Source organism: Danio aesculapii, chromosome 8, assembly GCF_903798145.1.
Source record: "Danio aesculapii chromosome 8, fDanAes4.1, whole genome shotgun sequence".
Classification (NCBI taxonomy): domain Eukaryota; kingdom Metazoa; phylum Chordata; class Actinopteri; order Cypriniformes; family Danionidae; genus Danio; species Danio aesculapii.
In genome coordinates this window covers 18,609,962-18,637,129 of record NC_079442.1, presented here as the reverse complement: position 1 = coordinate 18,637,129, position 27,168 = coordinate 18,609,962, and the positions used below count along the sequence as shown (strand labels likewise).

General features: G+C 35.6%; 1 protein-coding gene across 2 annotated transcripts in view; it reads right to left on the bottom strand.

The window, feature by feature from the left end:
* The window catches only part of lrrc75ba (leucine rich repeat containing 75Ba), a 72,194-nt gene extending 57,821 nt beyond the window's left edge, over positions 1-14,373 (bottom strand). For both annotated transcript variants that reach the window (XM_056463353.1, XM_056463354.1), the window contains exon 1: positions 13,830-14,373. In XM_056463353.1, coding sequence (XP_056319328.1) covers positions 13,830-14,102 — 273 coding nt within the window. In that variant the 5' untranslated portion in view covers positions 14,103-14,373. The remainder of the gene's footprint in view (positions 1-13,829) is intronic.
* Positions 14,374-27,168: the final 12,795 nt, after the last annotated feature.

Sequence of the window (27,168 nt, the reverse complement as noted above, 5' to 3'; positions counted from 1 at the left end):
TCTGGGGTTTACGATGTCAGAAAGAGGCCTGAATCCCAAATATGATGGACAAATAGTTTGAGAGTAGGGAGGAGCAAAACAACGATAACATTACCACTGTTTTTCTTGCAACGTTAGTTTGTGCCTGATCCTCTTGACCAATATTTTTGGCTCAAATTAATTTTTATCATGAAATATTTGATATTCAGCTTCCCAATTAAGTGTAAGAACCACTGATCTATAGAGAATGATTGTGCATTGCATTCTAAACTGCCAAGAGTTAGTGAAACCACCAGAAGTTTTGGATCATCTTCCAATGAGCTACAATGTCTGCGCTTCGAGGATTAGTCACTACGCTTCAAAAAAGACCCGGTGTACAATTACTAGTCTAACACAAAGTTCAGTAAAGGATGTGGGAACTCTGTTAAAGTTCTCTTCAAGCTTATTTTGTCATTTATGTGCAAATTTAAGTTTTCTTTTCCTATAAAGTGAGTGGTAACAGATAAAAAAAAGATCATAAAATAATAATATACATATATACTATGTGATCTATAATGTACTCCAATAGCAAAACCACCAGACAGTTATAGAAGGAAGTAATGCCCCTTTTTAAAACAGGTCATAGAGCCAAATGCAGTTGCATTCATTACTTTACTTTCAAGTTGTTTAAATTGTATTGGCATCATATGAATTTACTTAACCAAGTAACTTAGTTGGGCAAACAAATACCTCATTTTAACAATTCACTATAAACCAAATCAGATAAAGGCTATATTGTAGATACGCATACAAGACATTTCTATTCAGTGGGATTGGATTGGGAGATGGGATTGAGTCAATTCAATTCACATGCCTTAATTTGTCTAAATAAAAACTTTATTTGACATTTTTGGTGTATAACATCTTTATGTATATTTGCTAAAGAAAACTATCAATGTATTACAAGTGAACGAGCAGATTTTCGTTCTGCTTGATCCCCCTTTCTCCATACTAAGCTTTTTTAAAATCAATTAACATCATCAGCAGCAGTCTCTCCTCCATCTTTAAAAGTCTCCATAGTCATCTTGACAACACAAACACTGCTGTCACCTCAACAGAAACCCTGCCTCTGCTTTAATTTGATTGGAATTAGACATAGAACGATAACCGGTTTCAAGGTTTACTGCGGTGTAGAAAAGTCAAGGTTTTAAAACCTTGTTTTAATACCATTCCTAAGGTATTTTTAAGGGTTTTCTATGTGTTTTTTGAATGTGCTGTAAAGAAATCTGTGTTTTTGAAAGTAATGAAGTCAGCCAGACATGTTCATTGTCTAAGATATCTCAATAGTTTCATAAAATAAATTTTTTTTTAATGGGGGAATTTTTTTTTTACCCAGACATTTAAAAATTGCTTATTCTAGAGCACTAATCACAATACCGTAATACCGTGAAACCTTGATTTTTTTTTTTGTCCGAGGTTATACCATCAGAAACTTATACCGCCCCAAAACAGAATCCTAACTTTGTAAAAGAGCATAATAGGACCCTTTAAAGTTACTCTGAACCATTAGTGTGTTCTCCAGCAGTTTATGTAACACATTTATATGCAAAACTAGACTTTAACCCAATACACTGTCTAAATCATTTACATGTCATAGTCACCATACAGAAAATACCAACTGTGTGAATATGCACATGAATATGTGATTTCATAGGCAGCTTTAGGGTCTGTTTATAATGTTATGGGCAGGACACTTGATTTACAGAGCATTTGACTGAACAGATAATCTGACGAGAAACTGAAGTGCATTGTGATGTCATCAAAATTGTTGATCCTTATTGGTGAAAGTGGCCGATGTGTGTTTTTTGAATGAGTGCGTTGAGCGTACTAAACAAAAACTAAAAAAAAAACATTAATGAAACTAACTGAACTGAAATGTACAGCAAATTTATGAATGGTAAATAAATATATATAACAACAATATATATAATAACAATAAATATATATAATAACAATTTTTATATCAAATAAAAACTATAACAACCTTGGAAACTACAGCTGTATATTCACAATTATTTCATTTTACTTGCCCTCAATGAATGATGCTTCATCTTCTTATGCATGTTAAATTCATAAGCTGCGGTTTATCATCGTTATTCTTAATTATCCCATGTTCTCTTATCAGTTCCTTCCGAGTCCACTGTAATTGTGTTAGGTCCTGTTAGCGGCTCTGAAACATGAGACTGGTTTTTAATTCTCTGTTTCTTAATAAAGACTGTGGATGCACACAGTGGGCCTCACGGTGGTCTCCGGTGACGGGCCTGTCGCCTCACAGGTACCCAGACTATCTTTCAGTGTTGATTAAAACACTCTCTGCTCTGGGACGTCAAATTCTCAATGTAATTAACAGCATATCCTGAGAGAGGGAGACTGTGAAAAGAGGACTATAAAAATGGATTAAAAAAACAAAAACAAAGGGATGACAACAGACAAACCATGGGGGATAATAGCAATAAAGGCTGAAAACATGCGAAGAGAGGCCATGGTGTGAATAATAACTGCACACAAGTGAATAATAGTTGTAGGATCTGCTGGTACAAGTCTAGCTTTTGATTTGTATGGCCCGTTGCATAATGCTGACCAGTGGCACTTTTGCTGTTGGAAGGTTTTGAAGCTGAAATAAATCATAACTTCATGTTTTATTTAATTATATGAATGAATATGCATTTATATGGCTGCATGTTAAACCATTTATGTTTTGTGAAAAAAAAAGTGTGTACTTGGAACAAAGTTGTTTGTGCTGAATTTAACTGTTTTTGTTTTTTAAGAAAATTATATGGTTAAAGTATTGCTGCCATAAAAACATTAGAAAATCTTAGCATTACGAATGACATTTAAGTTTTGCTAAATGTCATTCTTACTGTCATAAAATGCTATAAAACTTAATTTTTCCTTCATAAGGTTATATAGGGCCAAACACTTTACTTAAGCTATTAAAATATAACAATACGCTTATTTCAAGCGGCCGCCCTTTTAAAGAACCAAAGCGAGGCTGCGGTGGGAAGAAACCCAGAAGTATAGGACCAGCACTGTAAACATTGCAGTAACATGCTGTGGAATACAAACCTCCAGCTGTTGCCGAGATTTCAAAATGCAGAAATGGTGTTAACATCACTTTAATATCATTTAGTAAGTTTAATTTAAACATTTGAAAGCAATTTAGCATCAAACAACATCACAATCTCTTTAAGAGTAATATGCTCAAGTGTCCTCCTAGGCTTCAATTCATGGCAGCAGGTAAACACCGTGAAGACGCTTCCCTGCTTCAGTCTATGTAACCCGGTAAGCGATAAAACACTGCAGTCCTCTGTAGCACACTCTAGTGTTGTCTGTAATGGTGTTGTCCCGGTCCTGAAGTTTTAAAACCGTTTATTTCCCGCTTAGTTAACATTGAAGCGCCGCTGAGCGGGGATGACACGACTGCTCTTCACGGCTGCTTCACGCTCCAGTCTCCTTGTATATACGTGCACTCAGTTTAGCGCCCTTCACCCAGTGCAAAACACAGATACACGGAGACTGGAGCGCGAGCGTGAAGCAGCCATGAAGATTAGTCGAGCCATCAAGCAGATCGCTCGGCTCGTCTGTGTTTGTGCTCGGTAAACAGCAGAGGGTGAACTGATGACCTTCTCGGCCAATCACAGTCATTTCTGTTGAGCACGTGAACACAATGGCAAATCAGCGCTGTTTTAAAAAAGCCATCAACAGTGCCTTAAACGTTAATGGGAAATTGACGGTTTTTATTTTAATTCAGTATCGTGACAAGTCTAATATAGTGAAAGAATCAGTTCATTAACTCGAGTTTGATAAATGGCATCTAAAACGTGTGTTTGGGAAACAAAACATTAGCTAACTAGTGTCATTCCCATTGAGCTCTGATATGCCTTTTTATTTTCACCATTCATTCAGAACGGACCTTCGGGTCACTCGGAAGGCGGTGAAATTATAAATTTGTGTCACTTTCTCTTCGCTGCTAAGATATACAGCCAAGTGCACAATGTTCCAATGTAACTCCCAACGATACTTCCGGGTTTCTTCCCACCCTCTATTTCGCTTTAAAAAATGGCGGCCGCGTGAAATCAGTCTATTAAAAAGATTTTACTGTAAATATACTTTATAGTTAACAGATTTCAACTGGAAGTTAAACTTTAATTTATAGATTTGAAAGTGTTTCAAATTTTTACAGTAAGCATCATATATGCTTACAAATGAACTTTTTTCATGAATAATCTATTTCATTTTTATTGTCTGTGAAAGAATCTGGTTCTCTTTCCCAAAACTGCATTTATTTGATCAAAGATATATAAATAATCAATAATAGCAGTAATATTGTAAAAATTAGGGCTCTATTTCAACGATTTAGGTGTAAAGTCTAAAGAGCATGGCACAAAAGCATTAAGGGCATGTCCGAATCCACTTTTGCTATTTTAAGGATGGACCAATACGGTCTAGGGTTGTGCTTATTCTCTTAATGAGTTATGGGTGTGTTACATGCATTAAACAGAGTATTATCTCCCATTCCCTTTAAGTGTCAGTTGCATCATGCCATGGCGCATTTGCTATTTACATGGCAGACTTTTTATAAGTAGAATTGAATGCCTTACAAGCGAGAAAAAAGACCATCTGCACAAGGATAACGAACGAACTATTCGCCCTCTTTACTTTCTCTTTACTTTTACTCTTTACTTTACTCCTTTACTTTCGGGTATAAGGAAACGATGTTGTACGCACTGTTGTCATGCACCTTATTGCACCGGTTGTATGATAGGGCCATTACGTCAATTTAAAATAACAAGTTTATCATCTGCGTAAAAAACTTGATATTTTTGCTTTATATTTTATGGACATTGTGATATATTATTATTTATTTTATTTACCACTAAAAACAAGTACAGTCGAAGTCCGAATTATTAAACCTCCCTTGATTTTTCTTTTTTCTTTTTTAAATATTTCCTAAATTATGTTTAACACAGCAAGGAAAGTTTCACAGTATGTCTGATAATATTTTTTCTTCTGGAGAAAGTCTTATTTATTTTATTTTGGCTAGAATAAAAGCAGTTTTTAATTTTTTAAAAACTATTTTAAGGTCAAAATTATTAGCCCCTTTAAGCTATATATTTTTTTTCGATAGTCTACAGAACAAACCAATAACTCAATAACTTGCCTAATTATCCTAACATGCCCAGTTAACTTAATTAACCTAGTTAAGCCTTTAAATGTCACTTTAAGCTGTATAGAAGTGTCTTGAAAAATATCTAGTCAAAATTATTGACTGTCATCATAGCAAAGATAAAATAAATCAGTTATTAGAAATGAGTTATTAAAACTATTATATTTAGAAATGTGTTGAAATAAATCATCTCTCCGTCAAACAGAAATTGGGGGAAAAATAAACAGGGGGGCTAATAATTCAGGGGCCTAATACTTCTGACTTCAACTGTATATTAAAAACAGTTCTTTCACATAAATGTATCAAGGTTTTCACAAAAACATGCAGCAGAAGAAAATGTTTTCAACATTGATAATATACTATAATTTTACATTCATATTAACCTTATTAATGAATGAGCATCAGCAATTATTGATTATAAAATCAGAAAATCAACAAATAATATTACAATATTCACATGACACTGAAGAATGGAGTAATAATAATGCTGAAAATTCATCCTTGAATCACAGATATAAATGACATTAAAATATATTTTAAACAGAAATCTATTTTAATTTGAAATATTTCAAAGTATTACTTTCTTGTTTTTTATTATTATTAAATAACTGCAGTGTTTCAAAAACGACTGAACAAATCTATGTAGAGTTGAAGTCAAAATTATTAGCCTAAATATTTTCAAATATTTCCCAAATTATGTTTAACAGAGCAAGGAATTTTTCACAGTATTTCCTATAATACTTTTTACTTCTGGAGAAAGTCTTAATTGTTTTATTTTGGCTAGAATAAAAGAGGTTTTCAGCCTTTTTTTTTTTTTTTTTTTTTACATTTTAAGGTCAATATTTTCTAACCTCTTTAAGGAATATTTTTATTATTTGTCTACAGAACAAACCATTGTTATACAGTGATTTGCCTAACTATCCTTACTTGCGTAATTAACCTAGTTAAGCCTTTAAATGCCACTTTAAGCTGAATACTGGTATCTTGAAAAATATCTAGTCAAATATTATGTACTATCATCATGGCAAATATAAAATAAATCTGGTAATAGAAATTACTTATTAAAACTATTATGTTTAGAAATGTGTTGAAAAAATCTTCTCTCCGTTAAACAGAAATTGGGGAAGAATATATATACAGGGGGCTAATAATTCTCACTTTAATTGTAAGTGCATGACAATAAGTCTGGCTGCAAACTATATAATTTAAAAAGTTTTGTCCCAATTTTCTTGCCTCTTCTCACTATTCAATGAAATATTTATGACAAGACAGCAAGCAACAGATCCATTTATAATTCTTGGCAGATGCTTTCTAATCAAAACAACAGATGAAAATCAACAGTAGCCAATTTACATGAGCAAAGCAACAGCTTTGGAGCTCATTTGGAAGGAGAAGAAGAGCAGCTGCAAACACAAGAACATCCGGAGAAAGTCGGCCAGAGCTGTGTGTGAATGTCAGAGAAATGTATATCACTGCTCTGCCTCTAACTGTTAAGGGGAATAATGGAAGAACCAGAGAACCCCTTTTAAAGTCCATTAGGACGAAGTGTCAGATTTTGACAGTAATCATTTGATATCAGAAAGAGATTGTAAGGAGAACAGGAGCTCGTACACTGCGATGTGACAAGTTCTGCCCTTACTTCAGCAATTTGTTGAAGAATTTGTTTTTTTTTGTCTTATTTTTGCTATCTATCTATCTATCTATCTATCTATCTATCTATCTATCTATCTATCTATCTATCTATCTATCTATCTATCTATCTATCTATCTATCTATCTATCTATCTATCTATCTATCTATCTATCTATCTATCTATCTATCTATCTATCTACCTACCTACCTACCTACCTACCTACCTACCTACCTACCTACCTACCTACCTACCTACCTACCTACCTACCTACCTACCTACCTACCTACCTACCTACCTATCGAAAATTCTTAACCGCGCCCTTCTTGATGCGCAAAACAGAAAGTTCTGCCTCCTACTCAATATTCTGTTTCGCTTGGAAGTACATCACCATACTGAAATAAAAGTCTCAGCAACTTTCATTTCATGCATACATTTTTAGTTGTTTTTTTTATCTGTGATATGTTTCAATGTCGATAGAGAGAACAATCAAATGCAGAGTGAACAATACTTCAAAGACAATGGGCAGGATTGTTTGTTTTCCATGAAGGAGTATTGCACAAATACTGAAAATCAAACATCTAGACCATAATTTACAATAGACACCCCCCCGTCTACAAGGAAATTTCATATAATTAAATGACTGGTATGATGTGCTAGTGTGCGTTAACATATTTACATTATTTTTATTACAGCGAAGGCCTCAAAAATATTAAATAATTGTCATTTTAAATCTTTAAACTTTATTGCTATTCTTAAAACTACTAGAATTTACCTATTTGTTAACAAAAAGCCTTAAACAATAAAAATCTTGCTCTTTGAAAAAAATGAGCACTCATTCCTTTTTACTATTTTAATAAGTTCAGATCAGAATACACATGTTGTTTAACTTTTATATAATTATGTTCATACATGCTAACACTCCTGTTTTTCCCGGGAGTCTACTGTTTTTGAGACCCCTCCCGTTTTGTTATTTCTCTTGGAAATCTCCCATAATTTTACCAACCAAACCCCACCCCCCGGTCCACAGCTTTTTGGTACAATCTGTAACACCCCTGGGTCATATAGTACCCGATCCACTAACACCATGGTAAAGTTACTTATCCAGTTCTCAACTGTTTTATTCAAACAAACACACACCGCAACCCCCAAACTCCCCCCTGGTCTCCTGGTATTTTAGACAAATGTTGGCAGATATGATCATGTTACCCTGAATTACTGATTTAAGGCAGATTTTGTTTACTTTCTGTTCACAAAAGTTATTTGAAACATTAAAGCAGACTCTGTTTTCTTTGATGTGAAAACCAAAATGTATCCACAATATATTCTTATGTAAAATAGTCCATTTTTACCAGTAATTAAATTATTTAGATTTTCATTTTCATTTGGCTTAGTCTCTGATGTATCAGAGGTTGCCCCACCAGAATGAACCATCAACTATTCCGGCATATTTTTTACGCAGTGGATGCCCTTCCAGCCACAACCCAGTACTTGGAAACACCCATACAAACTCATTCACACTCATACACTACGGACAATTTAGTTAATCCAATTCATTTATACTGCATGTCTTTGGACTGTGGGAATAACAGAAGCAGCGGCGCCGCTGGCTACCACGAGCCCTCTGACAAGTGATCGCTGATGAAAGTGAAGAGCGGGAAGGGGGGGGGGGATGGGGTGATTATTGGGGAAGATCACGGATGATATTGAAGAGCGGTGGTGGGGGGGGGGGGGATTTGGGGTATGATGGATTGGTTGAAGGTGATCGCTGATGAAAGTGATGTGGGGGGGTTTGAGGGGCGGGCCCTTAATAATGTCTCTGGGGGCCCCCTTAGAATCGTCCTAACTCTCCCCCCCCAGCAGCGCCCCTGAACTGGAGCACGCAGAGGAAACCCACACAAGCATGGGGAGAACATGCACACTCCACACAGAAATGCCAACTGGCCCAGCCAGGATTCGAACAAGCGACCATCCTGCTGTGAGGCGACAGTGATAACCACTGAGCCATCATGCCGCCTCAATGCTGTTACTTTAGCCTTTACATTTTTTTTTTTGGTCTAAAAATAATCTACAAAAGGTGTATGTTTTTTTACAAACAAATGCATATGAATGATAAGATCAGGTTACTGCATTCTTTACTCATTTCATTGTCTTTTCGAATAGTGTGTGTGTGTTTTCTCTCTTATTTTTGCGCATGACACACTCTTGCTTATGAGCTGTGGATCTGCACTCATCTGTCATCGGTGCTGGCCTCTGTCTCTGCTGCTCTGTACAGACACTCGCAGTAATATTTGAGCATATGGGTCACGGTGACAGAAAAAATGTACCATAGACACATCCAGGCATTAGCATGAAGAGTTTGTGTTGAATCTCGACAACAAATAACGGCAGCAACAAATCCAGTGAAATGATTTTTGTGCACAAGGTGACTCACTGCAGCAGTACCGAGCCATTCGCACAGCAGGCGACTGAAGTGGAAATGCCAAGCTACTTTTCACCTTACTGGATACTTTAAAGGGATATTTCATCCTAAAATGAAGACTGTCATTTAAATACTCACCCTGCTGTTGTTCTTGCTATTTTTTTGGATGACAAAAGATAGTCCTTCCTATACTGTCCAGTGAATAACAATCAGGTTTAAGCTTTCAAAAAATGATGCGAAAGTTTCAGTCTAATGCAACGTATGGCATATATTGCAAATGTTCTGGTTATATGCTGTATAAACAAATATAAATGTGCAGGAAATCCTTAACCTTTTGCCTTCGTGCATGAGTGTGCATTCATGAAATTATATTAGCGCTGCAGTTGAAGGGATAGTTCACCCAAAAAATGAACATTTTCACACAGTTTCCTCACACCCAAAGGGTTGTAAACTTTTATGAATTTCTTCTGTTGAACACAAAGGAAGATATTCTGAAGAATGTTGGGGGGGAAACCAGCCATTTATATGCAAAAACAAAAAAAAACAAGAAAGAAACTCAAACTGGTTTGGAACAAATGGAGTACGAGCAAATGATGACAGAATGATCATTTTGGGGTGAACTATGCTTTTAATGATACTTCTGTGAAAAAACAGACAAATACATCATTTTTATGCATACATTGATAAGAAAGTTAAATAAATAAACAAACAAACAAATAAATAAATAAATAAATAAATAAATAAATAAAAATCTTTATTTCTTTATCTCCAGACAGGAACTTCTGAAGATATTCTTTCAACTTCTGGTTAGAATGACAGTTGACATTGAAATTTAATAACTTCTTGCACCAAGCAAAACACATGCATTCATGTATTATTATGTGCAGAACGTTTTGTGTTGCATTTCTATTTATTTCTCGCATTGATCTGCAGCACTAATAGAGTCTCATGAACAAGCAGTCGTGCATAAAGACTATTGCCAAGATAAGGATTTCTGTAAAATGTTAGTGTTATAATACTGTGAAATAGTATACAGTCCTCAGCATATATAAGTACACCCCTCACAAATCTATCTTTTATGTTCATATTTTAATAGGAAGCTATGCAATATCATATTCGTGCATTTACATTAGATAACTGAACTACTGAAGCCAAATCCGGAGCTTATCAAACAAAATAACTCATGATAACGGTCCAAAAACTAGCACACCCACATTTATGTGTTTTAGAAAAATATTAAATACAAATTTTAAAAAGGAAAAAATTGTTGAAATTTTGTAGGTTGTAATTTATTTTTGCAATATTTTGCTTTAATTTAATTGTATTATCTTTCAATTTCTAAATATGTTTGATGACTAAAATATTATTTTAATAAATATGCCTGTTTAATAAATCGGTTTTGTTTAAATGCACTAAAATACATTGCCTATATTACAGTTTTTCTCAGTGGCTTTGATGCATTTCTCACAACACTATTTACATTTGCACAATAGTTAATGCATTTCTCAAAACAATTAGTACAAACTTCAAAACCTAGTTGATAACATGCAAAAAAGTGTCACTTGCTCAAAATAGATAGCTCATTCCTCAAAAGCAAGTATTCATGTCAATGAAAGTGTCAGTGTCATCAAGATGAAAAGTCCTGACACCATTGTTTATGAACAAGATGGTCAAATGGCTTTGTCATGTTTTCATGATGTCAGTTTACTCTGTAATTTTTTTTCCAATGCAAAAAAGTCAGATTTTGGTGACACGTCCTGAAAATGCTGAAGACAGCATTAAATACTATTTGCACAGCCATTTGAAAACTACAGTAAAGTTAGACATCACTGCATTTAGTGAGGTATCTGAGTACAAGACACTGAATATGTATGTTTGACATTTTTACTGCATATGCTCTTAACAATTCTAATTTATTCACAGCATTGTGCAAAAGAATAAATATATCGTTATTTACAACGAACATAAATTTCTTTGAGTAGAGCTGTGCACAACTGTGAACAATATTACAGTACATATTGGAACTGAACTTACAACATACACAGGTCTGTAAATCATTCATGAAATTGTTCATTTTAAAAGACATTTTCAAGAATTACATATATAAAACAATTATATAAAATTAGCTTGACAGATTTTGATCACTAGTTCAGCATTTTTGTATGTAACGACTCAAGTAATGAAATGAGGACTATTCGTTTTATATGGAATGACTATTCAGCATTCACAATGTCATGACTGACATGGCATAAGCAAATGATAATGTTCTAAAACAGCAGAGAGTTGTATGAAAGCGATTGATGCATGTCCAAAAGCATTTGCAGTTTGTTGGAAGGAATGAGAAACTGCTCCTATGATGTGCACAAATGACTAATTGTTTTGAGAAATGCATTAACTGTTGTGCAAATGTAAATAGTGTTGTGAGAAATGCACCAAAGCCACTGAGAAAAACTGTAACTGAGAAATGGATACAAATATTCATTTTCAAAACAGGGTGTCCTCAGTTATGCTGAGCATAATATATTTTCTTTTTGTTTTACCTCCAAACTCTGATACACACTACAAACACTGGAACTTTTTAAAAAAATACTTTTGTACTTAATGCCGGTTGTTATTCAGTGCAATCCCTGGACAAGCATGAAAATGACACTTTTAAATGTTTCCTTTTGTGGTACAAAAAAGGAGAAATTATAACAGCTTTTATATATAATGAATGATGATGTCTGAGATTTTGACAATGACCTTAAAGTAAAATCTCACTTAAAATTTGGTGGCGGTAAGTAAACCAGCAATAAAATGTTTTCCTTACATTCCTTAAAGGGACAGTTCATCCAAAAATGAAAATTCTGCCCTCATTTATTCACTATTCACTTGTTCAAACCTATTTGAGTTCATTTCTCCACACAAAAGAAGACATTTTGAAAAATGCTGTTTGCTGAGACCCATTGACTTGCATAGTAAGAAAAAAAATACTACAGAAGTCAATGGGTGCCAGCAACCAGCATTTTTCAAAATATCTTCTTTTGTATTCAACAGAATTGAAGGGTGAAGTGAAGGGTGATTAAATGATGGCAGAATTTTCATTTTTTTGGGTAAATTATCCTTTTAAGTAGACTAAACAAAAGATTTATTTCGATTTATTTTTATTTTGATATATTTATTTATTATATTATTTAAATATTTAATAATAAATATTAGACAAAAAGATACATTTGATAAATCATATTTATTTTAAATATTGTAAACCTAACAGACCATGACGGAAATCTAAATAAGTCTTTTATTGTTTGATTGTTTTCTGGTCACATGACGACAAAATGGCTTCCTGCAACGTTGCTTCTCTAGGCTGTGTCTGAAATCACATATTCTTTGAGCATAGTGAATTTTAAGAGAATGTTCAGTTTGATATTAATATTTGTAGTACACATTTTTTGTTTCACTCAGTGATCGTGCTGGCGTCAGCTGCTTCTCTTCCATTTTTAAAACCTCTCCCATAGCCTCATGGGATTTAAGGTGTCCATCGTGCACTTTTCAAGATCTCAATGGAAGCAATATGTCATCCAGGTACTTTGTCACATACTGTTACTGCTTACAATATAGTGGTGAAATCTATAAATTCGAACACAGTCACTGACTTCATTTATTTAATATTAAAATGGTAAATTAAATGAATCAATGTTGAATTATTAATTAATTAATTAATTAATTAAAATGCATTTATGTTTATTTATATTATAATAAAATGTATAATGTTTTTTTTTAATTATTAAAATAATAATTCATTAATTTTCCTTCAGCTTAACGCTTAAAGTGCCCCACCAAGAAAAATTCCTTAACTCCTAATGTCGCTAGTAAACACACTCAATGCCGGTCAATCTGTCGGTTTATGGTAAAAGTACCAGAATTACAAAGACAAATCTGAAAATATGAAGTGAAAGACCAATTTATTTCAAAACATAATCAAAATAAAAAAATTATGAATACTAAATCATCTTTATTTTTTTTTAAGTATGACATAAAATATTTCAGATTTAAAGTGGTTTCTTTTAACAATAAAACCAAAATCAAGTGTAGTAGGATACAGGATTGTGTTTGATTTCTTTCTTTTTTTTGTAAGCCAACAATGCTATGTAGTGTAAAACATAATTTAAAACAATCAAAATATGGTCAACCATTTAGTAGTGCAGACAGGGTCACCACAGCGGAATGAATCACCTACTCTGGTATATGTTTTACACAGTGTATTGAAATAATAATTATCTTTTAAATAATATATTAAATAAAAATAATAGCAAACTAATTACACCAATGTTTATTTTTTTTTCAGGAATTTCAGCTGTTAGTGGTACTTTTTTTTAATCTCCAGTCATACTGTAGAGAAAAATATGTTGCCAATATAAGAATGATATTCAAATAATTTCTACATTTTGTGACCATGTCTTTGCGCACTACTGATGCACCTGTGCAACATTTGTGCAATGGTGAATATTATGATGATCTGCAAACGCACAATCAGAGAACACAACTCAACTCTGTTTTCCAGCTTTCAGCGTGTGATGCACATGTTTATAAAGCACTGCAGGACATCTCACCTTCCTCAACAGTTTAAGCACGTCCGTCGCCTCTTCTATCTTTCTCTCCCGGAGGAGCTTCTGCATCTCCCGGATCCAAGCGACCCGCCGGACATACGGGCTGTGGTTGCTTCTCCTCAGCATCCCGGGCAGCTTATCCGACCGGAGCATCAGCGACGTAAACAAAAAGTCTCCGCTGCGGTCGCTCTCTCCGGTGCTGTCCAGATGCTTCCGTCGCCTCCTTGAGAAATTCTCGTTGTCGAGACTGTTTTGTCTGCTCAGTCTGGAACCCATGGTTTCGATTAACGCTAAAAATCAAAATTTCACACTAAATACGACGCTCTTACCCCTCACGGCGTCACCATGGCAGCCCGGATGATACTAACGCCCAGCGGGCTCCACATCGGTCCGAACTTGAGTAGCACGTACTCGGTCTGCCAGCCAGCGAGCCGTCCTTTGTGCGGTTCTCCCGGCGACACAAACATGTATAGTAGTTCGAGTAGGGGAGACGACCGTGCTCTGCTCTGTATCGTCCTTGTGTTTGTGTTTGTTGTCAGCAGGACGCGTCCGCCTCTAGTTGATATTCAGTGGATGAGGATGATGGTGATGGTGATTCTCTCCACAGCACCACGCGTGGATCATTACCGAGGACTGTCCTGCTATTGGCTGGCGGGGTTTCTCGTGTATCTGACCCACATGCCCAGAAAGAACCGTCAAAACAACACCTTAATCGAATTTTAATGGTACTTTTTAGCTGTTAATTGCACTGACAGATGTGTAAGTTGCAGTTTTCCGGTGCTAACCAGCAAATAAATCAAAGCACATTGTGGCTTTTTGCAAATGTATTTGCATATATAGAAACAAATACAGCTGCATATCTGTATACAGACAAAAACACACGATTTCTTCAAATTATTTTGACATATAATAGTAGACTATTATTTTTACCCAAAAAACAAAAATTATACGGTTGATTCTCTCAAATATCAGTGAATTTAGTCTTTGGAATAATTTTGTGACTTTTATTTTTGGTAAAGCTAATAACCCACATGCAAGAACCTATATGAGGACATATGCACATATATGAAACCTATATGCATTATATATGCACATATATGATAATATGCAACATAAAGGCATATATACTGTATGTGCCACATACAGGCAATATTGAGGTGCATATATGTGCATATATAGGCCACATAGGTCTCCTGTATTGCTTCTTAATATCCACATAAGCCCTATATGTACATACAAGATATAGTTTATATCTCCATTTGGAAACTGTTATACATGATGCTTAGCTCATATTAAAAAAAAATTATGTATGTGTGAATACCTGAAATTGGTATCACATGTAACTGGCATGCTATAAAAATTTAACTATGGCAAATAAATGAGAGGAGATGGAAAGCTATGATATCTACATTAATTTCTGAAACAAGGTCAATTCTTTCTTGTATGAAGAAAGAAGGAAATATAACAGATATAATGTATACATGTATATATGTACACATACATGTACTGTACACATATGTGCATATATGTACATATAATATAGGAAAACAGCCACATTTATATATTTCACATATAATAAAAACCTATATCAAAACCTATATTAAACATATATGTTTGCATAAGTTGGCAGTTCATTTCGCTGTGGCGACACCAGATTAACAAGGGACTTAGCCGAAAAGAAAATGAATGAATGAATGTTTATATAGGTTCTTTCCACGTGGAAAGCTTTTTATTTAATGTAAATCTGAGTTGAGCTTGCATAATAAAACAGTTGTTTCAATGGTGTTATGAAAGTAAAAACTAGTTAGTTTTCTCTTTAGGTAAACAGATGTTTTAAAAATGACTGATAACCCTCTGAAGACATGTCCATTGTGAGCTTCAAGGTTGTTATTTGATTGCTTATTATACTCTTGTTGAACTCATCTGTTCACGTTAATTTTAAAACAACCGTGTATAATGTAGAACTTGTGCAGAACTCTGCAGAAAAATCCACTGATGAGAGGTTTTTTCTAATTAGTCCCTCACTAGTATTCATAAATATTTGTATATTTGGGGAATACAGTTGAAATATATTATGTGCAATATATTATATTATATATATTAAATGCAATCAAAATGCTAACGGTGTTCCTTCACAAACAGAAACATTACACAACCTCACACAAATCAAATACTCCCCTATACAACAGGCAAAGAACAAAACAAACTGTGTGACTAGAGTAGTGCCTTCCAAATAAAAATACTAAATTGTTAACTCCTTTATTGATATATTCAGCTGGGAACCAAATCCCAGTTTCTTTAAATTCACAATTTGTAGTTATGGGTTTGAGTTAAATGACGATGTATAATTCTGTAACAACAGATGAAAGCTTTTTTGGCATAAAATAGCAAAGTTATATCATTTTAGATTTCCATGAGGATAAATACAAATATGACTAAGTAGTGACCTTGAAATTTAAGAAACTCTATATATTTGACTGTACAATTGATGGGAACTAATGTTACAAGTAAACATTTGAACTTTATGATACTGAATTTCCATTGCACTTACTGGAGACGATTGGACACCAGAAACTAAAACTTCCTCAGTGTTACAGCACAGCACCTTTGCTTTAGGCAAGTTAAAAATGATACATTTTAAGGCTATTTCAACTCTGCACATTTATTGTTAAATTCTGTTTTAATTTAGCATTTAATCTAAATGAATCAGAGACCATGACTGTGATTTAACATGCTTAAAGTTTTTAACTCATCGACAATCAATCAATCGATCAATCAATCAATCAATCAATGATCGATCGATCAATCAATATAAAAGGTCAGTGCATCACAGGTCTTCTGCAAGCAGCAAATGGCCATGACATATTTTGTTTCAGTGAAGACCTTCCAACAGATATTATGGCCTGGAAACAAGCTTTTCACTATCTATCCAAACTGACATGACAAATGGAATAGACCTTAGCTAAAGACCTTACTGATGTCCCTGTCTGATTTGCAGTGTTGCAGCCTTTTTCAAAATATCGGCTGAAACTCTAGGTCTTTTTTTCCAATGTGAAGACGAGATTTAAAAAATATCTGTATGGGATGGACCGCATGGAAACATCTCAATCAAAATACAAAACTACACTCCAAATCTCCAAAACCATAAGCTGTTTCTCAGCCTTGAATTCAGCTTTCAATCTAACAGGAAGCTACTTGCTTTTCTTTTCCTAACATTCATTCATTTTATTTTCGGCTTAATCTCTTAATTAATCTGGGGTCGCCACAGCTGAATGAACCGCCAACTTATCCAGTATATGTTTTTCGCAGCAGATGCCCTTCCAGCTGCAACATGCAAACTCCACACATAAACTTATCAATGTTAAATCATGTTAATTGCACTACAAAATGATGGCTTCCAAACAATCAACATGAATTGCGTTAAGTTAGTGGTTTTTACAAATTTAAGTGGATTGAAAATAAAACAATTAAGTTGTCCCCCTAAAAAAGTCAAGAATTCTACATTTACATTTAGTCATTTAGCAGATGCTTTTATCCAAAGCGACTTACAAATAAGGACAAGTAAGGAATTTACACAACTATAAGAGCAGCAGTGAGCAAGTGCCATAGACAAGTTTCAGGTGTGAAAAGTCTAAGAAGCAAAGCATTAGAAAATTATTATTATTATTTTTTTTTTTTTTTGAGAGAGAGAGAGAGTACAGTTAGTGGTATCGCCAGAGAGGCAGTTACAGATTAGGAAGGAAAGTGGAGACTAAATAGTTGAGTTTTTAGTCGTTTCTTGAAGACAGCAAGTGACTTTGCTGTTCTGATGCAGTTAGGGAGTTCATTCCACCAACTGGGCAGATTGAATGTGAGAGTTCGGGAAAGTGATTTCTTCCCTCTTAGGGATGGAACAACGAGGCGACGTTCATTCACAGAACGCAAGTTTCTGGAGGGCACATAAATCTGCAGAAGTGAGGGCAGATAAGAAGGAGCAAAGCCAGAGGTCGCTTTGTAAGCAAACATCAGAGCTTTGAATTTGATGCGAGCAGCAACTGGCAGCCAGTGCAGACGGGTGAGTAGCGGAGTGACATGTGCTCTTTTGGGTTCATCAAAGACCACTCGTGCTGCTGCGTTCTGAAGCAGCTGAAGAGGTTTGATAGAATTAGCTGGAAGCCCGGCTAGTAGAGAGTTGCAATAATCCAGTTTGGAGAGAACAAGAGCTTGAACAATAAGTTGAGCTGCATGTTCAGATAGGAAGGGTCAGACTTTCTGATGTTATAGAGTGCGAATCTGCAAGATCAAGCAGTTCTAGAAATGTGGTCAGAGAAGTTTAGTTGGTCATCAATCGTAACTCCAAGGCTTTTTACCATTTTGGATGCAGTAATGGTTGCCCCATCCATCTGGATTGAAAAGTTATGGTGTAGAGTCAGAATTCTCTGACTTCACCTCATTTAAAATAAGTAGTTTGAACAAACTTCATTTGTTGAGTGTTCTGTAGATAGTTTTAAATTGCTGGTGCTATTGTTTTAGCTGTAAGTTGAGAAAATTCATGGGTACAAGACTCTGGGTGAGTTGAAACATCAATGAAACCTGAGGTACAGCAACTCAATGCTAATTTTGCTGTATTTACATGTTTTCATTTCAGTCTTGGAAGAGAAAGACCTCAATGCCAAAATAAGATATGGTTTAGTGTTTCACCTGCACTGTAAAAAGTGAAAACTTAAACGATATACTTCGACTTGTTACAATTAAATGAATTAAGTTTGACAAACTTGTTGTGACAAGTTTTAGTAATCTATTTAAGAAAAGAAGAATGGAACAGTACATAAAGCACAGTACAAATCATTCAGTATAATATTGTTAATATAATAATAATAATAATAATAATAGTAAAAATACTTTTATTACAGTACAATTAATTCCCTTCCCATGTTAATATAAAAATAATACTTTTAAGTTTTGTGGCAAATACAAGAATTGCTCATTATTGATAGTGAACGATACTTATACTTGCCATAAATCAATTACTAAAACCTGTTAAACCTAAAGTAACTAACTTAATTTATTACTGAAAACTGTTATAAATTAAGTTTGTCAAACTTAATTCATTTAATTGTAACAAGTCAACATAATTTGTTTAGGTTTCCATTTTTTACAGTGATCCCCTGTGAGCCCATAAATCAGGGGTGCCCAAACTCTGTTCTGGAGGGCCGGTGTCCTGCAGAGTTTAGTTCCAACCCCAAACAGACACCTCTGTACCAGCTAATCAAGCTCTTTCCAGGTACTAGAAACTTCCAGGCAGGTTTGTTGAAGGAAGTTGGAGCTAAATTATGCAAGCCAACGGCCCTCCAGAACTGAGTTGGGCACCCCTGCCATTAATAATGCAAACACACAAAAAAAGTTTTCAATTGTTGAAGCTGATCCATATTTCTCCATTTTGTTCAGCTTTGCAACACACATAGATATACAATATTTATACTGAAAAGTTGCAAAATCTAACTTACAAATCCACCATTTTAGTTATGATCCCTATTTCATAATATTTCATCTGACCCCGGTTGAAATCAGAATTGTACTGTACATCTCAGCCCATATAACCCCGACTATTTTCACTCTGGAGGTAACATTTCACTCTTTCTGTTTGAAACTGAACTATGCATTTTCTGTTTGTGCTGCAAAGATAGCATCTCCATCATTTCATAGTGACAGTTTTGGCAGACACTGGCTTAAAAGAGCTGAAAGATAGACACTCAAATTTAATTTCGACCTCTTATGAAGCGCTGAATTCTGTTTCAAGATCAGATTGTAGAAAGTGTGAGGTTTCAACCATCTAGTGAAGTTCTAGTAAGCTTCATTAGTTAGTACTGGCACACCTGGTTTATTCACCCAGTTACACTTCCTGTGGCAAGGCACCTGTTTACAATTGTAGTGTGTTTACTAAAAAAATGGTCGTGCACATCCATCAAGTGCATGTTTACATTGAAAAACGAATAAAATGTAGTGGATTGTAATGGAAAAATGCATTCAGTGTGAACGAGCCCTTATTGTGGCTGTTGTGTGTGGTTATCAGTAAGGATCAAGTGTTCTGTCTACATCATAATGAACAGTTTAAACACTAGTTGTTAAAAATGAGTTAATAATAATGTGCCCCTCAGGAAAAGTCATGACATAAAGATACATTAATTGATCATGGGATCATGTTGGTCAAGTTTATGAACATTGTTTCTCATAGAGTGACTTAGTCGCTGGTTCAAGTACCGGCTGGGCTAGTTGGCATTTCTGTGTGGAGTTTGCATGTTCTCCCTGTGTTCGAGCAGGTTTTCTCTGGGTGGTCTGATTTGTAGGTGAATTGGGTATGCTAAATTGTCTGTAGTGAATCAGTGTGTGTGTGAATGGGTGTTTCTCAGTACTGGGTTGCTGCTGGAAGTGCATCCGCTGTGTGAAACATATGCTGGAATAGTTGGTGGTTCATTCCGCTGTGGCGACCTCTAAAATAGAGACTAAGCCGAAAGAAAAATGAATAAATAATAGTGTTAATTAACTGATTAATTAACAAACATGTACTATCAAGTAATTCATTATTGACATATGAACTCAAGTGACTCATGTTGTGGTTAAAGTTAAAGCCTTAACTTATCATTAGTTCATAATAAAGTAACGTTTAGTTTACATATAAGTATATAGTAATCTATATACTGTCATTGTAAAGTATTAACTAATTAAGCATTAATTAAGTATTAAAGTAAAAATTAATATAGCAACCAAAGAGAAACTAACATTAAAAATCAAGCCAAAGAGCCCAAGTAAGCAAACCCTGTTCTCCACAATGGTGAAAAAAAGGTTTTCTGCTAAATGATATACTGTATGCAAATGTTCTGTTTGTCAGATATCTAAAATAGTTCATAAACAAATATCACTATAGGCTTTTTTTAAGATGTAAGGCAGAAATAAAGTCAAACAGATTTGTTCAACATAGGCTCATTCTGAAAACGTAGCCCTATATACAATTGACGTCAGAATTATTAGCCCCGCTTTGAATTTTCTTTTCTTTTTTGAATATTTCCCAAATGATTTTTAACAGAGCAAGGAAATTTTCACAGTATGTCTAATAATAATTTTTCTTCTGGAGAAAGTCTTATTTGTTTTATTTCAGCTAGAATAAAAGCTATTTTTAATTTTTTAAAAACAATTTTAGGGTCAAAATTATTAACCCCTTTAAGCTATATTTTTCTTCGATACTCTACAGAACAAACCATCGTTATATAATAACTTGCCTAATTACCCTAACCTGCCTAGTTAACCTAATTAACCTAGTTAAGCCTTTAAATGTCACTTTAAGCTGTATAGAAGTGTCTTGAAAAATATCTAGTCAAATATTATTTACTGTCATCATGGCAAAGATAAAAGAAATCAGTTATTAGAAATGAGTTATTAAAACTATTATGTTTAGAAATGTGTTGAAAAAATCTTCTCTCCGTAACACAGAAATTGGGGAAAAAAAATTACAGGGGGGCTAATAATTCAGGGGGGCTAAAAATTCTGACTTCAACTGTATATTTCTGGAGATTGTGAATTATGTAGCCATGCTAGGTATGGCTGCATTTAGTGTTTAAAATGAACGCAATGGGGCAGTTTGTTTGCGTTGCTTTTCGTGCTTACCAGCTCACCGTTTACCTTTGTATGGACGGCTTTTCTGCTGTTACCAGTTTGTCCAGTGGCTCGTCACATATGTCAGAGAATTTAAACAGAGTTGACCGTGACGACGGGATTCGAGTCCATTGAAAAATGGTTCCAGAAAGCAGGTAAGACAAAAACAGAAGCCAAAAAATTAACTAAACAAGTAAGTAACAAGGTGAGAATGTGGTAAAATCAGAAAATGTGGTTAAAAGTAGGCTGCCATGAGGGCTTTTCTTTTTCTTGATAGCGTTTCAAAACACTGTCGGTTGTGTTTAGGGAATGGGGTGGCTGCTGTTAGCCAGTCAGTCAACAGCAGCCTCTGGTGGATTTATGTGAGAACAGCAGGTGTGACAGGCACTTGCGAGAGAAATTTGAGATCTGAAAAAACGTACACCGTGACCTCTGGCGGATTCGCCAAAACAAAAACTGCAAAACCACATAGCTCCTGGGATGAATTTGGTGCTCTCCAGAAATGTATATAGGGGTACGTAATGAGAATGAGCCTGGGTTGGGTTGGTTGATTTCATTTAAGGCTGTCACCCCAATATGGTCCTTATGCATGTTGCCCAGTTGCCCCATATAACACCCAGTTAGGTTATATCATATATTCATATAAGCTAATTAGATAAACTTGCTTAATATGACAGAAGTCATTCATTTATCATATTTAAATGTCAGTGATCATGTCAGTCTGTGCACAAGCACACACTATGCCCATATTCTGATGTTACGTTCTGAAAAATGTTTGATTGTTGTAACTCAACTTTGACTCAAATATGAACTAACCCAACAGTTGAGTTAAAGGTGCAGTAGGTGATCTGCCTAAATACTAACCGGTTAGCATTATATGTTTGAAACACAACCCCTCTCCTGCCGTACAAAGGCGGAATAGCGCTATTGACTTATGTTTTGCTATTAAACTAAATAAAAATCTACATTATCGATGCTGTAAAGGTACCTTATGAAACTGAAAATAGTCATATCAATCTTTCTCCAGAAGATTTCAGTGACTGAACAACACTTCTGTGCATATAGCCCATTCATCACACAACAAAACCTATTGTACATCAGCTTTGTGTGACTAAAATAAAAATTTTTTAACATAACATCACCTGTCTAAAAGAAATACTTCAGCCATGGTGTCGTCCTTCCTCCAACGTGCAAAGGTAACTCCAATATATCAGGAATTTAACGAAATTTGAGTTAGAGTTTGTTTTTTCGACTGTCACCGGGATTTGCACAGTTTACAATTTGTTGACAGACAACTACTAGGACTACTTATCAGAATTATGGGAATTGTCGGCCTAACAAATTTTAATTGGATGAACATTTTTTAGTCTAATGCCTTACCCAGAATATAAAAATACATGTAAATACATTTAGATCATTTACTTTAATCAGTATTATTGGAATGTGAAGAGACTTTCAACCAGCACAACAAAAAATGTTTCTGAAGACAATCATCTACTGCACCTTTAAGTATAATTAATGTATATAATTAAAAAATAAATATAAATCACAATTGTATGACATCCCAGCATTTTTAGAGCATAGTAGCAGGATTTCTAGCAGGAGAACATTACAAAATTCATCTCAACTCTTGTCCAAACAGTCGTCAGATATCAATCCAATGCCTTTGGGATGTGGTTGAATGTGAGCATTAGCTGTAATGTTAGTGAATGCTGTTAAATCTCAGTGACTCACTGGCTCAATAACTGTTAATTCCCAAAACGTCTCGCTGTCCAAGTCACCGCTCCCCTCAAATACCTAAACAAGACTCTACAAATTGAAATAAAAGACAGATTACATGCTTTAATGAGAATTAAAAATCATGGTGTGGCATGGTTTTTCAATAAGGACAATAATTGAATCATTTCCAACTGAGTTAAATGATTTTGAGCATTAACTGGATTAACCAATCAAATTACATGTCATGAGTTGTTTGGATAGTTGATTTTTCCAATTCAATTCTATATTAGGCAAATGGTTAACATCTATTCTCTCTCTGAAACTGATGGAATAAAAACTGTGTCTGTGTGTAAATATTTGTGTACTTAACAACTAATTGAGGTTTCCTGGCACGAATTGACTGCTGAATGACAAAGCATTTAAAAAAAACCCTGAACATAAAAAAGAAGGAGCAGAAGACAAACTACAGACAAATTACAGTTCCTGCTGACACGCGCTTACTGAATTGAGGATGATGGGAAAAAAGGTCACATGAACAGGTCTAATAATGCTTCAAGTGTCTTGGTCTATTATGAAAAGTGCTGACTTGCTGTTTTTATGGTGCCGCTATTACATAACTGTGCTCTTTGATGCCACTTTCAAGCATTCTGTGTGTAAGAAGGTGCTAGAAGTTTCTGGAATATAGTGGCAAGTGCGTAAAATCCCTTGGAGCCTTACAAACTCAAAAAGTGACATTTTCAAAGTCAAGTTTGTCATTCATTTAGCTGGAAGTCAACAACAACCGAGAAATCTTATGCAACAGACCGTGCTGACTCACATACTTTAATAATAACATCCTCAAGTCTGAGATAAACCGGCGGAGATGAGTGAACATGGTGAAACAACTTTGATAACTTCACAGGAATGACTTCAAATCAGTTTCACCATTTTGGAATATGTGGGACAGGAGATTTTGCTGTGATGACTCGAGTGGACACGGACAATTTGTTCGAAACTTGATATGCACCAAAATTTTAGAATGATCCTAAGAGCTTCTTGTTCTTTGGTGGAAGAAAGACCTTTTGTCCAAGAGAATTTACATGGCCAATGTCACAGAATGGTACGGTGGCGGAGAGAGCTTAACATGCTGCAATGTAAGAAAGCACATGCAATTACAAAAAACACCAGCAAATTGAGAAATGATCTTCATCAATTTGACAGCACACGTGTTGCAAATTCTCACAACACAAACAACTGAAGAAACGCACAGCAATTGGTCACAACACAAACTACTGAAGAAACGCGCAGCAAATTGGTCACAACACAAACTACTGAAGAAACGTGGAGCAGTTGGTCAACACAAACTACTGAAGAAACGCACAGCAAATTGGTCAAAACACAAACTACTGAAGAAAAGTAGAGCAGTTGGTCACAACACAAACTACTGAAGAAACGTGGAGCAGTTGGTCACAACACAAACTACTGAAGAAACGTGGAGCAGTTGGTCACAACACAAACTACTGAAGAAACGTGGAGCAGTTAGTCACAACACAAACTACTGAACAAACGTGGAGCAGTTGGTCACAACACAAACTACTGAACAAACGTGGAGCAGTTGGTCACAACACAAACTACTGAAGAAACGTGGAGCAGTTGGTCACAACACAAACTACTGAACAAACGTGGAGCAGTTGGTCACAACACAAACTACTGAACAAACGTGGAGCAGTTGGTCACAACACAAACTACTGAACAAACGTGGAGCAGTTGGTCACAACACAAACTACTGAAGAAACGCACAGCAATTGGTCACAACACAAACTACTGAAGAAACACACTGCAATTGGTCACAACACAAACTACTGAAGAAACGTGGAGCAGTTGGTCACAACACAAACTACTGAAGAAACGTGGAGCAGTTGGTCACAACACAAACTACTGAACAAGAGTGGAGCAGTTGGTCACAACACAAACTACTGAAGATACGCACAGCAATTGGTCACAACACAAACTACTGAAGAAACGTGGAGCAATTGGTCACAACACAAACTACTGAAGAAACGCACAGCAATTGGTCACAACACAAACTACTGAACAAACGTGGAGCAGTTGGTCACAACACAAACTACTGAAGAAACGTGGAGCAGTTGGTCACAACACAAACTACTGAAGAAACGTGGAGCAGTTGGTCACAACACAAACTACTGAAGAAACGTGGAGCAATTGGTCACAACACAAACTACTGAACAAACGTGGAGCAGTTGGTCACAACACAAACTACTGAACAAACGTGGAGCAGTTGGTCACAACACAAACTACTGAAGAAACGCACAGCAATTGGTCACAACACAAACTACTGAAGAAACACACAGCAATTGGTCACAACACAAACTACTGAAGAAACGTGGAGCAATTGGTCACAACACAAACTACTGAACAAACGTGGAGCAGTTGGTCACAACACAAACTACTGAACAAACGTGGAGCAGTTGGTCACAACACAAACTACTGAAGAAACGCACAGCAATTGGTCACAACACAAACTACTGAAGAAACACACAGCAATTGGTCACAACACAAACTACTGAAGAAACGTGGAGCAGTTGGTCACAACACAAACTACTGAACAAACGTGGAGCAGTTGGTCACAACACAAACTACTGAAGAAACGTGGAGCAGTTGGTCACAACACAAACTACTGAACAAACGTGGAGCAAATTGGTCACAACACAAACTACTGAAGAAACGTGGAGCAAATTGGTCACAACACAAACTACTGAAGAAACGTGGAGCAAATTGGTCACAACACAAACTACTGAACAAACGTGGAGCAAATTGGTCACAACACAAACTACTGAAGAAACGTGGAGCAGTTGGTCAAAACACAAACTACTGAACAAACGTGGAGCAGTTGGTCACAACACAAACTACTGAAGAAACGTGGAGCAGTTGGTCACAACACAAACTACTGAAGAAACGTGGAGCAGTTGGTCACAACACAAACTACTGAAGAAACGTGGAGCAGTTGGTCAAAACACAAACTACTGAAGAAACGTGGAGCAGTTGGTCACAACACAAACATTAATACAACGCGATGTGTTTCTCACACAACACAAAAATTAATAAAACACTCTGCATTTCACACACGACACAACAGAAATGTTTGTTATGGAGGTTATGGTTATTTAGGCTAATAAATACTAAAGACATGGGTATCGGGTAAACAAACAAACAAAAACTCACCTTTCAAAGATCTCCTACAACTTCATTGGTGTCCGTCACGTTGTTGGGTCCTCTTGAAACATTTCCATTGTGTTCCGTTCTTTTTGTGTTGTGTGAAATGCAGCTCGTTTTATTAATGTTTGTGTTGTGTGTGAAATGCAGCATGTTCTATTAATGTGTTTGTGTTGTGAGGATTTGCAGCAGGTGTGCTGTCAAATGGATGAAGATTTTTTTTTCCTCAATTTGCTGGTGTTTTTTGTAATTGCATGTGTTTTCTTAAGTTGCAGCACGTTAAGCTCTCTCGGCCGCTGTAGAATGATCTTATTCTACGGTGGCCGAGAGAATTACTTCACTGACAACGGTGACAAATCTTCCATTTTTTTATCCTTTTTATTTTATTTATTCATTTTTACTGTTTTAAATCTAACATCTAATCCCATGAGTGACACGGTGGCGCAGTAGATAGTGCTGTCGCCTCACAGCAAGAAGGTCGCTGGTTTGAGCCTCGGCTGGGTCAGTTGGCGTTTCTATGTGGAGTTTACATGTTCTCCCCGTGTTCGCGTGGGTTTCCTCTGGGTCATCCTGTTTCCCCCACAAGTCCAAAGATATTTGGTACAGGTGAATTGGGTAAGCTAATATTGTCTGTAGTGTATGTGTGTGAATGAGAGTGTATGGGTGTTTCCCATTGATGGGTTGCAGCAGAAAGGGCATCCGCTGCGTGAAACACATGCTGGATAAGTTGGCGGTTCATTCCACTGTGGCGACCTCAGGTTAATCAGTGACTGAGCCAAAA